General features: G+C 51.3%; 1 protein-coding gene across 1 annotated transcript; it reads left to right on the forward strand.

Annotated features, from left to right (window-relative positions):
* The first annotated feature begins 255 nt into the window (after nt 1–255).
* On the forward strand, nt 256–19,059 carry BCL6 (BCL6 transcription repressor). The gene is made up of 10 exons (XM_065844950.2): nt 256–354; nt 8,967–9,005; nt 10,047–10,214; nt 11,302–11,523; nt 11,662–12,645; nt 13,260–13,441; nt 14,521–14,688; nt 16,099–16,229; nt 16,634–16,771; nt 17,711–19,059. The coding sequence occupies exons 3-10, from the start codon at nt 10,054–10,056 to the stop codon at nt 17,852–17,854; spliced, it is 2,130 nt and encodes a 709-aa protein (XP_065701022.1). The 5' UTR covers nt 256–354; nt 8,967–9,005; nt 10,047–10,053; the 3' UTR covers nt 17,855–19,059.
* The last annotated feature ends 261 nt before the right edge of the window (nt 19,060–19,320 follow it).

Below are 19,320 nucleotides of genomic sequence, written 5' to 3' on the forward strand. Positions count from 1 at the left end.
ACACACAGCACCCGCCGCCACGTGACCCGCCGCCCGGGCGCGACCACTGGGAACGGGGGGGGAGTGAAGGAGGGAGGGTGAGGCGGTGGGACCCCCGCCGCTGCCGACGCCCCCCCGGACCCCGCGCCCCCTCCCGGGCCGCCCCGAACGGGGCGGCCCGGGAGGGGGCGCGGGGTCCGGGGGAGCGCCGGCGGCGGCGATGGAGCGGCGGGGGGAGGTCCGTGGCCCTCCCCATGCTTAGCGCAATGGTAGAGTCTGCAGCTCAAATTCCGAGAATTGGGCTCTGTTGATTCTTAGAACTGGGGTTCTTAGAAGTGGTGATGCAAGGAGTTTCTAGGAAAGCCCGGAGACCAGGTGATTGCTGCTTCTATTGCCGCGGCCGATTTTACCCTTTAATTCTCTCTCGCTCGCTCTTTTTTTTTTTTTTCTCTCCATTTTTTTTTTCCCTCCTCTTTCCCTCCCTGCCCCGCTCCGACGCCTGGCGCGGAGCCGCCTCTATATATTTCTACCCTTTTTTTCTCCCCCCCTCTGTCCTTCCCCCCATTTCCCGCGGCAGGTGCCCCGACAGCCCTTTATTTTTATTATTATTATTATCTCTTAAATTTTAATGTTGTTTCTGCTTTATTTATTTAACTCCCCCCCACTTCCCCCCCTCCGTCTTTCTTTCCCCCGCTGTCAGACGAGAAAAATAGGGGTGCCTGCATGTCTTAGCGCTGGGCGCGTGTATAAGGGGAGGCGGGAGGGGGGCGTGGGGGTCTCCCCTCGCCGTCCTCTCCCGGGGATTATCGGTTATCTGGGATTATTGCCTTTGCCGCACGCGTGACGGCCGGGTGGGGACGGGGAGGACGGCGGCAGCGGCGGCTTCGCTCTGCACCTGCAGCCGCCCGGCGGGCGCAGGACGGCGGCGAGCGCGGCCGCCGAGCTTGTGGCGTTTTGCGTGACTCGGGGTCGGTTCCCAATGGCTGGATCCCTCGGTCAGGGTGTCTTATTTTTCTTTCCCCCTCATTTTTTTTTTCTTTTCCTTCCTTCTTATTTTTTTTTTTCGCCCCTGTGTGTGCGTGTTATGTCGCTGTTGTCGTTCCGCCGCCGCACAAAAGCCGACGAGGAGCGGGGCTGGCGGCGGCACTGGGCACCGCCGCTCCGGCCTTTCCGCGTCATTATATCTCCCCCTCTTCTCTTTTTATTATTGTATTAATACATCATTATTGTTGTTATTCCGTCACCGATGCAACTGCGAAACGGCTGGTGCGTTTTGCAACCTGTGGCGGGGCTGTGCCGTGATCTGTCAAGCCCCGGGCTAGGAGCGGGCGGTGATGAAGAAGACTTGCGGCATTTCCCTGCCCGGGGAAGGGGGGAGCCCGCGGGGAGGCTCGGCCGTCGCCGGCTGCCGGCCGCGGGAGCCGCGCTCGCCTCGACGGTGTGTGCCGGGGATTTTACCGGCTGGAAAATAAAAGGCGACGCAAAGCTCGGGGAGGGGGGAAAAAAGTGTATGGAGCAACTGTGATACTACGCGCGGGGCTCAGTAATAATAAGAATAAGAACAGCGGGGAGGAGAGAGGGGGTCGGCCGTCGGGAGAAGTGGGGCGCAGCCATGCAAAGGGATGGGGGTCCCGGGTACGGTGCGGGGGGAGCCCCCCCGGTGCCCTCATCGCAGACCTTCCCCTGTGTTTACTACCGCGGCGGACTTGGCGCGGCGACAGGCGCTCGTAAATCTGCCGCCGGCAGCCGCGGGGCTGGCCCCCGGCCACACGCTATTCCTGGAGCGAGCGGCGCGGAGAGCCGCGCAACCTCCGCGCAACCCCCGCGCACCGCGCCCGGCCCGCGCACCGCGCCCCCCCACCGCCCTCCGACTCCCCCCAAAAAAAGCCAAAAGCGAGTGAGAGAAGGGATAAGGCTTTTTTGGGGGGGTTAGGTGTATGTTTTAGCGCGTGTGTAGGTATTATTTTTTTTACCCCCTCAAAAAAAAAAAAAGAAAAGGGAGCAAAACAAAACCGAAAAAGCCCAACTTTGTTATGAAAACTTTCGTGATCTGGCGGCAGCGACCTCTCCCGGCCGCCCCCCCGCCCCCCAGCCCTCCGCCTGGCCCCCCCGTCTTTAGTTTGCAAAGTCACAGTATGAAATGTTATGAAATCGCCTCTTGGGAAGGAGGGAAACAGAAAGCAAGGCGTTTGTTTAGAAAAATCTGCGGCGGCTTCTCAGATGTGCCTAAAAAGCTGCCTTTGACCCCACTGTTGCATTTCCAGGGAAGAGGCAAATCTGGGCTTAAAATCCTGAGTCAAAAACAACAAAAACAAACCCAGCCCGGGTTAGTTTTTTCCACTGACTTCAGTAGGCGCAGGATCAGTGCGAAGGGAGGCTGGGGCCAGATGGACGAGGCTCAGCAAGAAAAGCTGCGTTGGTCCGAGATCTCTGTCTGGGGCCGAATTTGTACCTGTACCAGTGGAAGTGTCGGTAGGGCTGGGTATGGGATCAGGCCCTCGCTTGATCCGGGGATGCTTATTGATTCCGTTCCTGAGGTTTTACATGCTTTGAAAAATATAATTTGTCGCATTGTTTCAAAGATTTAAAGGATAAATGCTTTAAGAGCAAATAGGTTTCTTCCTGCAGTCCTTGGGGGTGGTACAGTTCGAAATTTGCTTTAAAAATATTTTAGGGGAAACCTCTATGTCTGTATGGAGGGGCAGGACCTGAGGTTCTGTCATTTTCTGCTAAAGGTAGGATGTCAGGTTTAAAAACTTACATTATAGATGGCAATTTTTGCCCCATGAAACAAATCATCAAGCCATTAAAATATTCAAAGGGTATCTAGCAATTTTCCAGAAGAATGGATTATTACATTGTTCCAGTAAGAAAAGTCTTCATCTCCAAGCATTCAATTTTGACTGGCAAAACAGATCAAAGATCTCTTGGGATGCACTTCAATTTCAATTTCCAATCCTCCTCAGTTCTGACTGAGTCAATACTGGGAGAGGAAGTGGAGGTTAACTGGTTAGTTATTATTGCGAAGGAAGAAGTCGGAATGAGAAGTGATTCTTACAAATCCCACCCCACCCCCACCCCCCAAAAAAAAAGATCAGTCAAAAGTCTTCATGATACTTTTTAGACATCTCTGTTTGCAGCTCTGGGAGGACCTCAGCCTGCAGTCTGAGACAAAAATAAACCCAGCAGAAACATTAAGTTTTTCAAAACAAGGCTGGAAAAGCTCATAAAAATAATGTTACTCAGACGCGTTTTAAGAGCAACAGAATTACATCGGCAAAATTATATGTTTTCCAGGTTTGGTTGGGGTGTTTTATTTTCCAAGGGGAAAAAGTGCTCCTGCAGCAAAGCTGACTGGTGCCATCTAGTGTCACCGTTCTGCTCCGCCCGGCCAGGGCAGGGGCTGCCGGAGCCTCGGGAGAGTGGGGACGAGTTTATTAACTGCTCGTTAAAAAAAGAAAGAAATGGTGCTTGCCAGCTGGGAGGAAGGTGGCAGAGGAAACTCTGGATGCCACTGAACTTACTTAAGGAGCCTAATTGGAAACAACCGAACGCTTATTAAAGTCACTGACATTTCCATATGAAGTTCTCTCCGGGTCTGGTCATGAAATCACATGTGAAAATCTTTCCGAGTTGTGGTGTTAATCTGCCCTTGAAATTCTGCCTAATTTAGGATGTATTGTAAAACCATGATTTTTCTTTCCTTTTTTTCTTGTTTTTCCCGATTTTTTTTCTCCGGGAGGGGTAGGGGAAGTTTTCAGCCCCTGAAGGCAGCAGACTGACATTAATTTGTAGGAATAGCGCGTGGGTTTGGGTTTTTTTGTTTGTTTGTTTTGTAAATACTAATGTTGTCCTCAGAAAACTCATTACAAATACAAGTGGTAACACTTTGTAAGGCAGTGCTGTGTTTTAAGAGCAGGGGTTAGGTGTCCTCATTTTATATGAATACTCCATTTAAAAGATAATCTTGTTACAAAGTCTATCAGTGAGCAACATGAAACTCTAACCAGTAGGTGCATTTCTCAGTGTGCAGCTTACGTACCTTCACATATTTATGTTGCTGAGGTTGAAGAACTGTTTCACGCCTGTTGTAGTCCATACGTTGTAATACTCGGGCTGCAAACTCCACACAGAGAGCTCTCACTGGTTCAGTCAGAGCCTGAAATGTTGTTTTCAGGTTTCTGAGAAGTTTGTAAAATCTAAATTTGGTGGAAAGTCGCCTGCATGCTCATAACCTCTTGTTCCATTTTATAGTAGCAAGGGAGTCTATAAACGGGAGCCCTGTATGCTGAGTGCCTGTATTCTTTTCTAGATCTATTTTTAAACCATTCTTCTGTTTGGCAAAAAGTGACACTTGGTTTCCATGTTTACAGCAGGCATTGGCAAACCTCAGGAGTTCGCAGTTTGCAGTTTGGTTAGATGAGTATCCAAAAGTCAGCATCTGACCAGCAAACTACTTCAGGCTGCAAATTTAGACTGCAAATGTAGTCCTCCCTGCGTTTTGTTTTTTAAATCCATGCTAGATCTTGTGTGTTCCCATTGCTGCAGGACGCTGGCAACCAAAAAGACACAGACCCCGACATCAGAGCAAGCATGTAGTCTTCAGGACTTTAAAACCCCACCAATCTCAGTGGAGCTTCACATCTAAAATGCAGGGAGAGCGAAGAGCATTGGGAGAGAGGAGAAATTTTGGGGCTATATTGTTTTCTTCCCCCTCTTTCTCCTGGTCAGTGCTCTGCATGCCAGGTACCCATGAGGAACATGGGATCTCTGTTTACGAAGGGGACAGCTTGGGACCAGCACGCTGCAGTACATGGATCTTGAAGAATGTGTCCTGTAGGACCAGGCACACTCTGAAATGCGTCTCCTTAAATCTGTTTGGTTAAATAAATATGGGGTGAGGGGATGCCTCTCCCTTGGCCAAGGGATCCCAAGCTGCATGCATGTCTTGTCCCATTCAGGTGGGATCCTAAAGCAGTTTCTTGCTGCCAAAATGAGCTGTGCCAACCCTCAGTCCCAGGAGGATGGAGACAGGGAGGGGAGGGCTGATGCCAACCGATGATTTACCACCTCGGTACAGGGTGGGGATGATGTGTCACCTCCTCTGAGCCTACCTGGGCTCAGCTGCTGGGGGTGCCCAGCTCTGCCTGCACCCAGCCATCGAGTCGGCACCCCAGTGCAAGGCTCAGCGCTGGCAGGGCACAGTGTCGCTCCCTTGCTCTCTGCAACAGCTCCCGTGACTTCAACTGGGACGCGGTTCCTGCCTTCCCTTGAAAAATTAATGTGCCAAATTGCTTGGGGTCGTTTGAAATGCTGAAGAAGGCTTGACTCCTTGCTCCCCAAGGACGTGTGCTGCCTCGCAGTCGGAGCTTGGCTCCGTGAAGGGCAGGGGAGTCCTCTTTAGTGGAAAACATTGGCGGCAGTTTTCGTATGCTTCCCCCCTCCTCTGTGTTTTCTTCTGCAAAGACCAAAACAATGTGGAGACTTGAGCCGGGCCAGCTTTCAAGGGCAATCCTTTTAAACCCTCTTTTGAAGTACAAACTATAAAGTTCCCTGCAGCGCTCAAGAAAATATGCAGTTTTCCAGGTTCCAAATGCTGATAATAAACCCATCCAGATAATGTATTGCATTTCCTAGAAACATTTGTTTGCTGGCAGGAAATTGGATCAGATTGAAAGTTAGCAGAGACCGCTCGATAGAGAGAGCGCAATCCGCTCACGGAAGGGTACGATGGAAAAAAACGACAGGACTTGCACTAGTGATGCTGCTTTTGATCTGTGCTGACACCGTGCGCTAGGACTTCTCCTGGTCTCTCCTTGGGTTATTATTAACCCAGCCACGTTTTGGCCTAGACGCCAACCAGAAGCTACTAAATTAATAAAACTATGCTGTGACAGCTAAAGGACGCTTAGTGCTCCCTGATTGCATGACACCAGGAAAGCTGAGCTGTGCGCTTGCATACCCCCAGCCAAGAGCATCCTCTTCACTGTGGCTTGTGGCACCAATCACTCTGCCCAGGGGTGCCCTCCACACCACCCCATTCTCTTGGTTGTCCCTCTGTTCAGGAGAAACCAGGTGTCCCTTGGCTGGGTGGATGAGCAGCTGGCAGGCAGAGGGGCGTGTTCCAGGGGGCTGGGACCCTGCAGGCTGCTGGGACTGCAGAGAAAGTGGGGGTGGCAGCATGGAGCTTCCCCTGGGCGGGCAGTTTCAGGGTGGTGTGTGGCATGAGGCTGTGGGGAAGGGAGACTTCTTCACCCAACCACCTCTCTGGGGTGATGTGAGGGAGGCGGCGCTGCAGGCTCTGAAGGGGTAGGAGACTGGGACCCAGGGAGGGGAATTAATTGGGACTCCTCTTCCAGAGGAGGGTGAAAGAGGGGCAAAGACAAGGGGGTATCCCCCATGCAAATAAGGGTAGGGGAGGGAGGGGTCTCCCGCTGTGCATAAGGTGGGAAGAAGATGGATGGAGAGGGATTCCTTGTAAATGGGAGAGTGAATGGATGGAGGAGTTTCCCTGTGCATGGCAAAAAGAGATGGATGGAGGAATGGGGAGGGCAAGTGCCTGGATCTCCCTTCTGCTGTGGGCTGGGGGAGCTGTGAGGGTCTTCCATTTGCATGGGGTGGAGCTGAGAGAGGTTCCCCAATATGCAGGTGAACTCTCCCCATGCTGGATGAGCTGGGTGCAGGGAGGGCAGAGCCAGCCCTGGGCTCCCTTCCAGGAATGAGTTTTCGCAGGGAGGTGCTGTCAGGAAAGGGCCGTTCCCTGAACCACTGGGGCAGACCCATCGCCTTCCTGGAAGGCAGCAGCAGTGACAGTCCCAAGCGGCTACCCCCGAAATGTGTCCCGTGCCTGGCCCAGAACTTCCTCTCTGGGTACAGTGAGCCCTGGGGATGTGCAGCCCTGAGCGCTGCCGGAGAGCCCACACCTGCAAGGTACTGGGGCAGGAAAACTGGAGCAGGGGGGGGCTTGGGGTGATGCTCTGGCCCCAGTTGAGCCTGTGGAAGCCTTGTGGGCTTTGGAGCGGGTGGAACGGAGAAAGACATGCTTGGCTGTGGTGGTCTTCTCTGCTCTGGTCTCTGTTGCTGTCCTCTCATCTGCTGGTCTCTGGTCAGAGCATCCTCCCACGCAGGGGATGCAGAGCTGGTGCTGTGCAGAGGCCGGGAGGGGCAGGGTTAACCTGGCTCAGCATAGCGAGGGGAAGGAAGGTCCTTTCCCTTTTTTGTGCCCACATCCTGCAGCTGGGAGCTGCTTGGGATGCACCTGCCTGGCTCCTGAGGCCGTGGGTGTTGCAGCAGCGCTGTTCTGAAGAGGGATAATTTGGGAGGGTGGAGAGGGGGCTGTGCTGGGGTCCAGCTCTGGGAGAGAAGCAGGGCGTCTCCCTGGCCCGGCAGCGCTGCGGGCTCGCTGTGGGTAAGGGAATTTGGCAACAGCAGCAGCTTCTCACATGATGCTCACAGGCACAGAGTTCATCTCATGGTTTGTAACTTTGTTGGTTTATGAACGGGTCGCCTCTCTGTGTCTGTGACACTGGGGTGAGTCCCGGGAGTCAGGCAGAGTGTGTCTGCCAGCACGGCCAAGGTCAGGATGCCAGCCGGCTGCCCCAGATGTGTACATCCGCTCATATGGACACACGGATGCGTGCTGGCTCTTTGCAGAGTGCTGTGACTCCCTTGACGGTAGCGAGCGGGTGGTAGCGAGCGTGTAGAGAAAGGTCAGAGTCTGCAGTATTTGGGAAATGAGTCACTTTGTGCGTGTGTGCATAAAGTTTTAAGCTAGCCAGGCTCAGAGCAGCTCTGAAAATATGCATTTCATGGCTGGAATGGGGCTGTAAGACACCCTGCTGGGTTTTGTGTATGGTACCTTGCCTTAAATCTCACCTCTTCATCCTGTCCCAATGTCTCTGGGGACATGAGGGGAGCTTGGACTCCTATCTGTGCATCTCCCACAGGGGCGAGGGAAAGGGATGCTTGTCCTCGCAGGGCTGGATGGGCTCTCTGTAAGGGCTGGCAGTCTTACTGTCGCTGTCTTTTTCTTGGGGGTCAGGCCTCAAAATAGTGTGATGAAGGACTTGGGGTTTGTTCGTTCACTTATTTGTTATGCTTCTCCCTGCTGGGGCAGCTGCCTGAGGACCTTCTTCCTGCGCTGGTGCCAGTTCAATTGTTCTTGTTGGTTTTAAGTAAATTTGGGAGTAACAGTGTGAGTTCTGGAAGTCGGTTAATTCCTGGGTTTCCTTGTCGTGCTGCCCCAGCTGCGTTACCCGTGAAGCCAGCAGCCGGAGACAAAGCTTGCGGTTTGGGGGAAAGCTTTTCCAGCAGCCAGAGGAAGACATTTGTTATGGGTCCTCATCTGCCTCTGCCACTGGTTTCCTCTGCGATCTGGCCAAGTCACCTCAGTACTTGACTCTCATATCCTCCCAAGCTTGTTCATCAGTACCGTCCCAGGGTGTTTTCACTGGTGGCTGGAGCGTGTGTATTCCGAGAAGGGCAGTAGCTGTTTTGGAGGACTGGATTCGGGCTCTTTCTAGGTTTCTGAGCAGAGTGACAGCAGATGTTTGTGTGTAAGTCATACCTATTAACAAGGTGCTGGGAAGATGGTATCGGTCTTGGATGTGGCACTGGATGGGAATTCGATCTTGGCAGGGGAAGAGTTATCTCTGAAAGAAATGGTGAGAAAATTCTCGCTTGACTTCCCTTCCCCACCTGCCTTTAAGTTCCTGAGTCATGGAAATGAAAATCTCCTTGGCATACGCCCATGGTTTGGGCTAGAGGGTGTGGAAGAAGCTATGATTGGATTCTCAAAGCCTGTGGTTGTGATAGGAACGTACTGTACCGGAAGAAACAAATGTTAACCTTACTGGAGAGTAGAAGGTTTGTTATCTCTAGCTTTTATCCAGCTGATACTCGAGCGAAACAGCAGGCTTGTGTCCTGCCATGGCCAATTCATAATTACCAGCTAATGTGGCATTTATTTTCTTGTGCTTTATTTGTAGGTTTGAAAGAAACTTTTGGACTGTGAATTGAGGCATTGGGTATGTAAATTTAAATTTTGTCCTTCCCCTCCTAATTCCCCCACCCTTTTCCTTTACCATGTTGAATGAAATGTTTCATTAGACCCAGCTGGAATTTGTTTTCAGGAGAGCAGCTGCTCTGTAGAAAATACTGTACGTTCATATGCTGCTGGTGAAGGAGGAGGAGTTGGGGTTGTGGGAGGGGGGTGATCATGGAGGAATTTGACACTGAAGATGCACATTCCAGCCCAAACGTCAGGCGCGGGAAGATGGAGGCTCTCTGGGTGCTGGCTGAGAGGACAACTCTGAGATAGGTCAGCGGGTACTCTATTGGGGGAAGGCTTCATGTTCCTCTACTAAGCCAAACCTTGCTTACTGGAAGAGACTGGGCTGCAATGTGGGTAGCAGCCCAGCAGGTTAGATGAGTTCTGCTCATCATTGCCACCACCAGTTCATTGGGAAACTGTGGACAGGTCTTCTCCAGAGTGGCGATAACTCGGGAGCAGGAAGGTGGGTGAGGGTTGGTGCTCCACTGTGGGCTGGATTTTCCAGATGTTGAAATCCCTCAGCTTCAGTTGGGACTTTTAAGGTTTATTCTGATTCCCAGGCTGGATTTGCTGCCAGCCAGCAGACAGGTGAGGGGGATGGCTCCTGAGGAAGATCTGAAGGCTGTATTGGGAGCTTCATGGAGATGAACCCAAGGAGCAGTGGTGGTCGGAGGAGTGGGCTGAGGTGGAGCCACCACGGGCAAGACAGGGAGAAAGAGAAGCTGGTTAGCTAACCCTCAGGAGGGTCTGGTTACCTTCACTTACCTGTTGGCTGGATGGTACTGAGACATGCCAGGTCTCGCTGTTGGCCGAGAGACCTCACTGGGCAACCTGGCAAACACTTGATGTGGCACAAGGCTGTTTGCCTTGGGACTGAGGGGCTGGTGCTGTCCCTACCAGAGGCAGTTGGCCATCTGAGCACATCCCACAGCAGCAGCTGTCCGTTCGCTGGGTTTAGGGTATTTGACTGGCTGCTTCTCCATTCCCATCCTCCTCCCGCTTCTGTTCCGAGCAGACTCAAGATGGCCTCGCCGGCAGACAGCTGCATCCAGTTCACCCGCCACGCGAGCGATGTCCTCCTCAATCTCAACCGCCTTAGAAGTCGGGATATCTTGACCGATGTCATCATCGTCGTGAACCGGGAGCAGTTCAGAGCCCACAAAACAGTCTTGATGGCCTGCAGGTGAGAGCAGTGTCTCCTCCTTGTCTCCTTTCCCTGTTTCCTCTGCCTTTGGCCACCAGGAACACTGCTGCAGCCCCAGGGAGGCTCGTGGGGTTTACAGGCAGAGAAACAGAGGTAGAGAAGCAGAACTGAAAGGGGCTGCCAAAGAATCCCACCTGCAGTGGGATTAGAGCCGAGACATTTCGCCTCCAGCACGGTTCCCACACCTTTGCTCCTTGCACGCCCGTGTGTGCCAACCTGCAGCGCACGGAGACAAACAGGAGGGCAGAGGACTTGGGGAACATCCCTGAAGGCAAAGCACAAATGCTCTTACAGGCAGGGACAGGATGAGACAGCAGAGAGGAGGGAGGGCTGGATGCTCTCTGGGGTGAATGAGTCCTCTGTGACCACAGTGTCCCCTACTCCTGCTATTTTTAGAACTATTCCTCCCTGGCTGCTGGCTGCACCCACATTTGATTTTTACTTTGTTTTTTCCTAAGCATGATGAGGTCTGAAATCCCTTTCCAGCTCCTAGGATTGCTGGAATTGCTTCCTAGTGAATGCTAATTAACATCCCACCATTGCCCAGTTGAATTACAGCAGATGCCTTCTGGGGTCTCCTGCTGACAAGGTATAAAGATTTGAAAAAGGCAGTCTTTGACTATTAAGACATCTGAAAAATGTTTTGCCAACATTTCCATGTTGTGTTTTGTTAGGCTTCTGTTTGTTTGTTTGTTTTCTGGTTAAAGAGTGAGCGTGGATACCCTGAGAGATGCTGCTGAAAGAAATGAGTCACAGTGGGAAGGGGGTGGCCGTAAGAACAACAACAACAAAAAGGGCAATTTCTAAATGGAGGCAGTGGGGAGTTGTTGAGCAGGTGAGATCTAAAAGCAGGCTGTTCCAGTTGGAGAAAAGTGCAGCACAGAAGATGCTTACTAAGCTGAGAAACCAAGCTTGATAATAAGTGGGAAGCTCAGGGAATTCCATAATTGCCTCCTCCTCCCTTCCCATTCATGAACCCCTCTGTGCTAAGGGATTTCAGACAAATTCTTCTTTCTTCTTCTGCATCGTCATAACACTTGTCTTCTTTCCTGTCTCCTCTCTGTAGTGGCCTCTTCTACAGCATCTTCACTGACCAGCTCAAGTGCAACTTGAATGTTATCAACCTGGACCCCGAAATAAACCCTGAGGGATTTTGCATCCTCTTGGACTTCATGTATACGTCCCGCCTGAACTTGAGGGAGAACAATATCATGGCTGTGATGGCCACAGCACTGTACCTGCAGATGGAACACGTGGTTGATACCTGCCGAAGGTTTGTCAAGTCTAGGTGAGCGCTGTGAGTGAACTTGGGAGAGCCTGGGATGGTTGTTTTGGGTGGGAGGGGTGGAAAATTGTCAAAGTATCTTCAAACTGATCCTTGCAGGCTGAAAATGACTGCATCTCGCTCTTTTTTGCCTGATTCCAGTGAAGCGGAGATGGTGTCTGCTGTGAAAACCGCAAGGGAAGAGTTTTTGGCTGGACGGATGCTGAGCCATCCAGAGGTGATGGCTTATCGGAGCAGAGATGTCCTGGAGAATGGCATGCCCCTCCAAAATGGGTCCCTCTGCAATGGGAGGGCCTTTGCACCTAGTTTGATCAATAGTTTGTCTGGATCACCCATTTCCTACCATGGATACAGCCCTCTCCCTCTAAATAGCTACCTTGTGGATGATGAGTCGCGGGAGATGAGGATGCCTCTCTCTGAACTCTCGAGGGCAGGTGCCTTCCCCAAGGAGAGGATCCCTCCATGTGACAGCTCCAGGACAATCCCCACCGAGTATATGAGAACCATAACCGACATCTCGGCCAACATGTGCCATGCTACCATCTATGCTCCGAAAGAAGGTGCTGCTGAAGAAGCCAGGAGCGATATGCACTACAGTGTAGCCTCTGGCCCCAAACCTGTTGTCCCTTCAATCCGGAACAATCATTACTTCTCTTGCGACAAAGTGGCCAAAGAGGAGGAGCGAACCTCTTCAGAGGATGAGATCAGCCAGCATTTTGAACCCACCAATACCCCCCTGGACCGCAAGGGTCTCATCAGCCCCCAGAGCCCCCAGAAGTCAGACTGTCAGCCCAACTCACCAACTGAGTCCAGCAGTAGCAAGAATGCCCGTATCAGTCAGAGCTCCAGCTCCCTCTTCACGAAGAGCCCCACAGACCCCAAAGCCTGCAACTGGAAGAAGTACAAGTTCATTGTCCTCAACTCTCTGAATCAGAGCACCAAGCAAGACAGCACTGACCAGAATGAGATGGGAACCCTCTCTCCTCGCACCTACATGCCCATGTCCACTTGCCAGCAGTCCATGGAGCCGGAGCATCTCAACGTGCAATCCCCCACCAAGATGAGCGTGAATGGAGAAGACTCTACTATCCCACAAGCGAGCAGACTCAACAATATTGTTAACAGGTGAGAAGATTTCCCACTCCCCACACTGTTCTCAAGAGCAACAGGACTCCCTGCATTGTTGGTGAGGGTTTTCAAGTGTGCAAAATAGGTGTAGCATTGAGCTGGGGAGTCCAGTTGTGAACCGGTTTAAACCTCTGCATTTGGTGGAGCACTGCCAGTGACATTAGCTGGGTGCCAGCCATCCCCACCATAGTGATGCCAGCCTGGCCTGGTGATGGAATTAGGAACACCAGATCAGGAATCCCTGGTTCACTTCAGCAGCTCTGGATGGTTTCTGGAGCCTGGATGTGCCCAACCTGGTTTTCACCAGACTCCCTGTGCCTCAAGCTTTTGTTGGCTGTAAGAGTTGGGGTGGCCAAACTGCCAGGGAACAGTATGCTATCCTCTGGACCTGGATGTTCCTAGAGAGCTTTGAGGTCATTTGGTGATGGGCACCTGAAGGATTGAGGTTCACAGACCTGTTGTTGATCAGGCCTATGCTGTGTGTCTCACCACAGAAGTGTCCCCGTAAAATGTGACTGTCCCTCATGTCTGGAAGGGTGCAAACAAGGGCCCAGTAGGTCAAGCATGGCAAGAGCCTTCTCACAGCTGTGTACATTGCTGTCCTTCCACAGGTCCCGGGATGGGTCCCCTCGGAGCAGCGAAGGGCAGTCCCCGCTGTACATACATTCGTCAAAGTGCAGCTCCTGTGGCTGCCAGTCCCCACAACATGCTGAGATGTGCCTTCATACCTCTGGCTCAAACTTTGGAGAGGAGATGGGAGAAACCCAGTCTGAATACTCTGACTCCAGCTGCGGTGAGTCTTGCATCCCTGGTCGGCTTTTTTTGACCAGCAGACAAGGGGGCTGTGCAGTCTGAGGACCTGTCCAGCTGGTATCCTGTGTCCAAATGGGCTGTCAGACCTGTCCCTGATGCTGGTGGATCCCAAGGTGCTTTAGAGTCTTCTCTTAACTGGCTGACCGGCTGTGTGCATGCATGTGAGGGACATACACATGGGAATTGCTTCCTTCCTCCCCTTCCCTAGCACTGTCCAGATGCCTTGTGCAGGGTGTCATCTGCTGCAAACTTGGCAGCTAAGGACAGGAAACAAAGTGCACCCCACCCCACCTGAACCACAGGAGAACAAGCTTGGCAGATGTAATGACCCTAATGGGGATTGGGCAAGATGGTGTGCCTCATGCATCCGTCATGATATCTTCATTATCAGGGAGCCCAATGTGCACATCTGTAGAAATGCAGATAATGAGGCTTGCAGCTTGGTTGCAAAACTCCACAAGCCCAGAGACAAGTACCTCTGCACCCATCTGCTTGTAGCTCAGGGAGGGGGAATGCAGAATGGTCACCTGTGGTGTGGGAAGAGATCCACAGAGGGATCCCCACTGTGGTGATGCTCAAAGCTACATACAGCATTTAGGAGTTAAGCACCCTCAGTCTGCCCTGTGGTTGAGATGATAATGGTCTTCCCATCCTCAAGGAAACCATCTGTATACATGTGAAAGTTTAAGACCTTGAAAGGTGCTGGAGTTGCTCCAGAGCAGAGCAGCCATCCTTCAGAGGATGCCAGATAACTTGGGTGCCTTTGTGGATGTCTCTGAAAGACGTCCAGGTGAGATGCTGGCTTCTTGGAAGTAACTTGTGTCACACTGAGGGAGAGATGGCTTGTGATGACTTTGCTCTCTCAAACCAGCCTATTGTTGCTGTGTGCACAAGGGTATCAGTAGGTAATGGCACAGTGCAAGAACGTTTGCACTTGGTGTCTTGTTCCAACACTTGCTCTGGCTGTCCCTTTCCACCATCCCAAACCTATCCCTTGGCCCATCGAGGAGCTGGCCCACATATTGCCCCATCTCATTGATCTCCTCTCTGCCCTTCCAGAGAACGGAGCCTTCTTCTGCAACGAGTGCGACTGCCGGTTCTCTGAGGAGGCCTCTCTCAAGAGACACTCTTTGCAAGTCCACAGTGACAAGCCCTACAAGTGTGACCGCTGCCAGGCCTCCTTCCGCTACAAGGGGAACCTCGCCAGCCACAAAACTGTCCACACAGGTACAGTGTTGGCCACAGACACAGCTTACTGGGGAGGCTGTGAGTTGCTGGGCATGCGGGCGTTTGACTGGGTTGGTCCTAGGTGCAGTATCCCGTGCTCTGGGTCACAAGTTGTCCCCAAGATACTTTGAACAAGATGCTTTTCTTGATGCTTTCAGGGAGCCCCTGGGCAGCGCATCAAACCTGGGAATGGGCGAGGTGCTGCCTGGCCTTGCAGCAGGGATGGAGCTCAAGCTCCTTTGCTCTAAAGTGCTGGACACCACTGTTGCTAAAGGCGTCTTGCAAAATGCATGGGAGGGAGCAGATGCATGACCTCCACGTTACTTTGTGGTAGACTTAAAAAGAACACTTACAGGAAAGTCTGGGATGGTTTTTTTTCCCCTACATCCTAGAAATCCAGATCATACCTAGCTTGGCAGAAACTGCTGACAGGAAAATTCATGAACAGATGGATTCTGTGAATCAGCACAATGAAAGCTGAGAAAGGAAGGGGATATTAAGGGTTTAGTCATTTGCTGACAAACCTGGGATTTTTATTTTCGTGCTTGCTTTAATGCTTAACATGTCAACAACCAATTCATTGGCTGGGGAGGGGAAGTTGGTGCTAATGACTCAATGCTGCTGCACTGTGTTGGGCATCAAATCCAGCAGCCTCAGCTGAGCTCCAGGAGGGCTCCGCAGGTGAATAAGAAGTGCCAGGGCAAGGTTCAGAGATGTGTAGGATCGAAGCCTGGAAACAAAAGAAAAAGGCAGGGGTACATGATGGCTGTTTCCCACTCCCCTTTGAGCCTGTCTTCCACCATCCTAAAGAAAGTAAAGACCTTTCTGCAGCTCCCCCATCACCATGAGAAAGTCACCTGGGACTGGCAGCAGTGATTGTAACCATATAATGACTTGGGAGTCAGGTCACTGGGCATGCCTTGGCTTCCTGCTCTACCAGCTCTTCTCACTCCTCTAAAGAGGTGACAAACAGCCAAGGTGGGATGTGCTGGGGACCATGAGGAGCCCAAGAGGAGCCAGGTGGCCGTGCATGGCTCACACTATGGCTGTAGGGAGATGGAGGGTGCCAGCTGCTGTCACAGGGCCAGGAGGAGCAATGCCATTAATCCTCACTGGCAGAGCTGTCTGACTTTCTCTCTTGCACTGAAGGCTGCAGCTCCCAACCCAAAAAAGAAAAGGTACCTGTGGTGGGCAAGTACCTCCTGAGCTCACCCTGCTATGGGAACACCCCAAGCTGTCCTGACTGATGCTGCTTGTCCACAGCCATCACCAACAGGGACAGGAGTCATGGCTAATGCTTCTTGTCAGGGGTCTGGCACCTGAAGGGACTTAGCTTTGGGGGGCACCATGGATCGTGGGGGCTGAGCACACCTGTACTTAATCCCTTACCCTTTCTTCTGTGCTCTGCAGGAGAAAAGCCGTACCGCTGCAACATCTGCGGGGCGCAGTTCAACCGGCCAGCCAACCTGAAAACCCACACGCGCATCCACTCCGGAGAGAAACCCTACAAGTGTGAGACCTGCGGGGCCAGATTTGTCCAGGTGTGTGTGTCCTCTGGGACCTCAGTGCCTGGGGAGGGGGACATGGCCGGATCTCCTGCCAGAGACCAGTGACGCTCCATGGCAAGGAAGAGGCTGATGGGCCACGCTCGCTGCCTTGGGCAGCTCTTCTGTGGTGTTATGGGATAAAGAGGGGCCTTAAGATCTGTGTCAGCTAGTTCAGCTTAGCAGGAAGCCTGATTGCTGGATTTAGCTCCTCTCCTCCATTTGCTGTTAAGGATTGAAGTTATCTGGTTTCAGACCCATGTGGCCCAGACTCCCAGCTAGAACCCCGTAGACCAAAAAAAAGATGGATGGGCAGAACCCTGCTCCTGATGGGATGCTCTTGCTCCCAGCAGGGCGCCCTTATCCCTGGGGTTGTCCTCATGCAGAGTTTCTCTCTCTAGGTGGCCCATCTCCGTGCTCACGTGCTCATTCACACTGGGGAGAAGCCGTATCCCTGCGAGATCTGCGGCACACGCTTCCGGCACCTGCAGACCCTCAAAAGTCACCTTCGAATCCACACAGGAGAGAAACCGTATCATGTGAGTGACCCTGCTTCTTTTTGGGGGGGCTCTCAGCAGGGGCTACCAGAGGATACTGCCAAACCTGGGGGTCCGGGAAGACACCAGAGCATTTACATAGGCTGGCTGCAGCACCCCAGTGCTATTTGCTGGCCTCATGGGGATGCATGCCAAGGTCACATCTCTGTTCCTTGTGCCCCGTCCCCATCTCATGCATTAGCCGATGCAAATGGGGTATTAAGTCACGTGCAGCTGTGCTGGAAACACTGACGTGGGCACATCTTAGCTGCTCTTCTTCCGCCCCATCCGCAAGAAGGTCACACTTCTCCAAATAGCTGTGGCTTAAATTACAGTGTGCGGGGATGGAGGAAAGAAGCGGACAGCCTGGGGTCCCCTGTGCCGATGGCACCTGTGCTGAGCAGCCTCCCCTGCCTTGCTGCAGCCCTGGGGCCTCCCAGCTCTTTTCCAAGGATTTCTGGCTTTCCCCATCCGCTAGAGAAGGAATCAGAGCAGGGGTTATCATCCAAACATCCCTGTGGAACTGTCTGGCTTGACAGGGATCAAAAGCAGCTCCCAAAATAGCCCTGTAGCTGGTTTGAGCATCTAGATAAGGAGCTTGGCGTAGATCCATCAGAGCCAAGGTCCCCTCCTAAGGGACCTCACCTTTTGTGCATCCCACAAACCCAAATGTGCTTCTGAGAGCCTGTGATGGGGTTCCTGACCTCAGGAGAGGTGCCCATGCTGTGGGGACAGCAACAGGACATGGGAACAAGGTTTAGTGGCTCAAAGAAAGGCAGCTCAGGGCACCTGGGTATTGCTTCAGCTTCCCCACCGTGTCCTCACCATCCGCCATCCACCAGTACAATGGGTTGCTGGATGTGGGGACCCCTGCCGCAAAGGGACAGATGCGTTCCCTCCCATCACATTTAACGCCCTCTGCTTCTGCCTCTCGCCCCGCAGTGTGAGAAGTGCAACCTGCATTTCCGCCACAAGAGCCAACTGCGGCTTCACCTGCGGCAGAAGCACGGGGCCATCACCAACACCAAGGTGCAGTACCGCATCTCCGCGAGCGAGGTGCCTCCGGAGCTCCCCAAGGCCTGCTGAGGGCAGAGGGTTTCCCACGATGAGGTCGACTTGGGAGAGGGAGCAGCTGTCCAAAGGATACTTGCAACACTTTAAAGGAAAAAGTGATTAAAAAGATAAAAAAGGTTAAAAAAAAAAAAAAGGAAAGAAAAAAAATTCATCACATGATGGAGTGCCTCTAAACCCATAGTGCAGATAGGTGGAAAAACATTACAAATTAAAAAAAAAAAGAATTGCAAATACACGGGTTTTATTTTTCCCAGTTATGTGAAATGAAAAGAAAAAGAAAATTATTCAGATCTTACTGTATATAAAACATAAAAATAGTCATTTTAAATGTCTGTGCAGTGGAGTGTTGATAAACTCTGGAGTCTGACCTTCACAGCCTTTGCCGTTTGAAGATGAGGAATGTAATGTTGATTTATGGGAACAGATTTTTTTCTTTTGTATGCAAAATGTGTGTTCTTTTAAAGAGAAAGTATGCTATTAAAGAGAGGGCTTTAACTTTTTTAACCAAAGGTGAAGGAATCTATGGCAGAGTTGTAAATATATATAGATATAAATATATAAATATATATATAAAATAAATATATATAGACCTTTAAAAAAAGCTATATTAAAAATATATAAAATGCATTAAAGGCTCAGTTGGACTCTGCAGGCAGAAGCCACTCTGAGAATCTTTATTATGATAGAGCACTTAACAAGATATTTTAAAGTATTGCATCTGTACAAGTAAGAAAATATTTTGTCTAAATGCATCAGTGTATTTGTATTTTTTTGCAAGTGAAGGTTTACAATTTACAAAAAAGTGTGTATTAAACCAACAAAGCTGCAGAAGGAATTTAAAATAATAATAAAGTGTAATTTTTTTTTTGTTCTAGTTCTCAGTCTGTATATATGTAAAATGTGTTTTCGCACGGTGCCTTTCTTTTCAATGGAAGTTTTCAATGTATGGACTATATTGAGCTCAGTTTCTTCAAGGTACAGCCTGATGTTGCAAAAGGAGTTTTGGTGGAACTCTATTGGGAAATGTTTTATTTTTTTGTTTTTGGTTGGTTTTTGGTTCTTTGTGTTTTGTTTTTATTTTTTTTTTTTTGTCTTATTTTACATGCTTGTGTTATAAACAATCTCGGGAGACAGGGTTTGGGCTGTGTCTAAACTGCATTAATGCGTTCTGTAAAATATAGCTGTACAAATAAAAGAATAAAATGAAGAAAAGTGAAGTATGATGGAGTGAGGGCTCTGTTCTTGCCTGTCCTTCTCCTTAAGCACTTTCAGGCCAGTCAGTGCCCGGGGAAGGGGCTGAGCATCCCCAGCCCCGGCGCAGCTCCGGGTTGGGTGCATCCCTTGCCCTGCGTGGCAGGCAGGGCTGGCTGCTGTGGCCTTTTCCAGGGTTGAGTGAAGATTATCTCTGGGATGAGGTCAGAGCAAGACTCGGGCTTGCTGCTCTGCATCCTGGTGGGGACTGTCGCGCTGTGTCACCT

This window comes from Patagioenas fasciata, chromosome 9 (genome assembly GCF_037038585.1).
Source record: "Patagioenas fasciata isolate bPatFas1 chromosome 9, bPatFas1.hap1, whole genome shotgun sequence".
In the NCBI taxonomy this organism is placed as follows: domain Eukaryota; kingdom Metazoa; phylum Chordata; class Aves; order Columbiformes; family Columbidae; genus Patagioenas; species Patagioenas fasciata.

Bases quoted from the DNA above. Each gene is read 5' to 3' on its own strand.
- BCL6 (XM_065844950.2), top strand. From the start codon at position 10,054: ATGGCCTCGCCGGCAGACAGCTGCATCCAGTTCACCCGCCACGCGAGC. The intron at 12,646-13,259 runs GTGAGAAGATTT...GTCCTTCCACAG, and splicing joins CTCAACAATATTGTTAACAG to GTCCCGGGATGGGTCCCCTC. The intron at 16,230-16,633 runs GTGTGTGTGTCC...TTCTCTCTCTAG, and splicing joins GCGGGGCCAGATTTGTCCAG to GTGGCCCATCTCCGTGCTCA.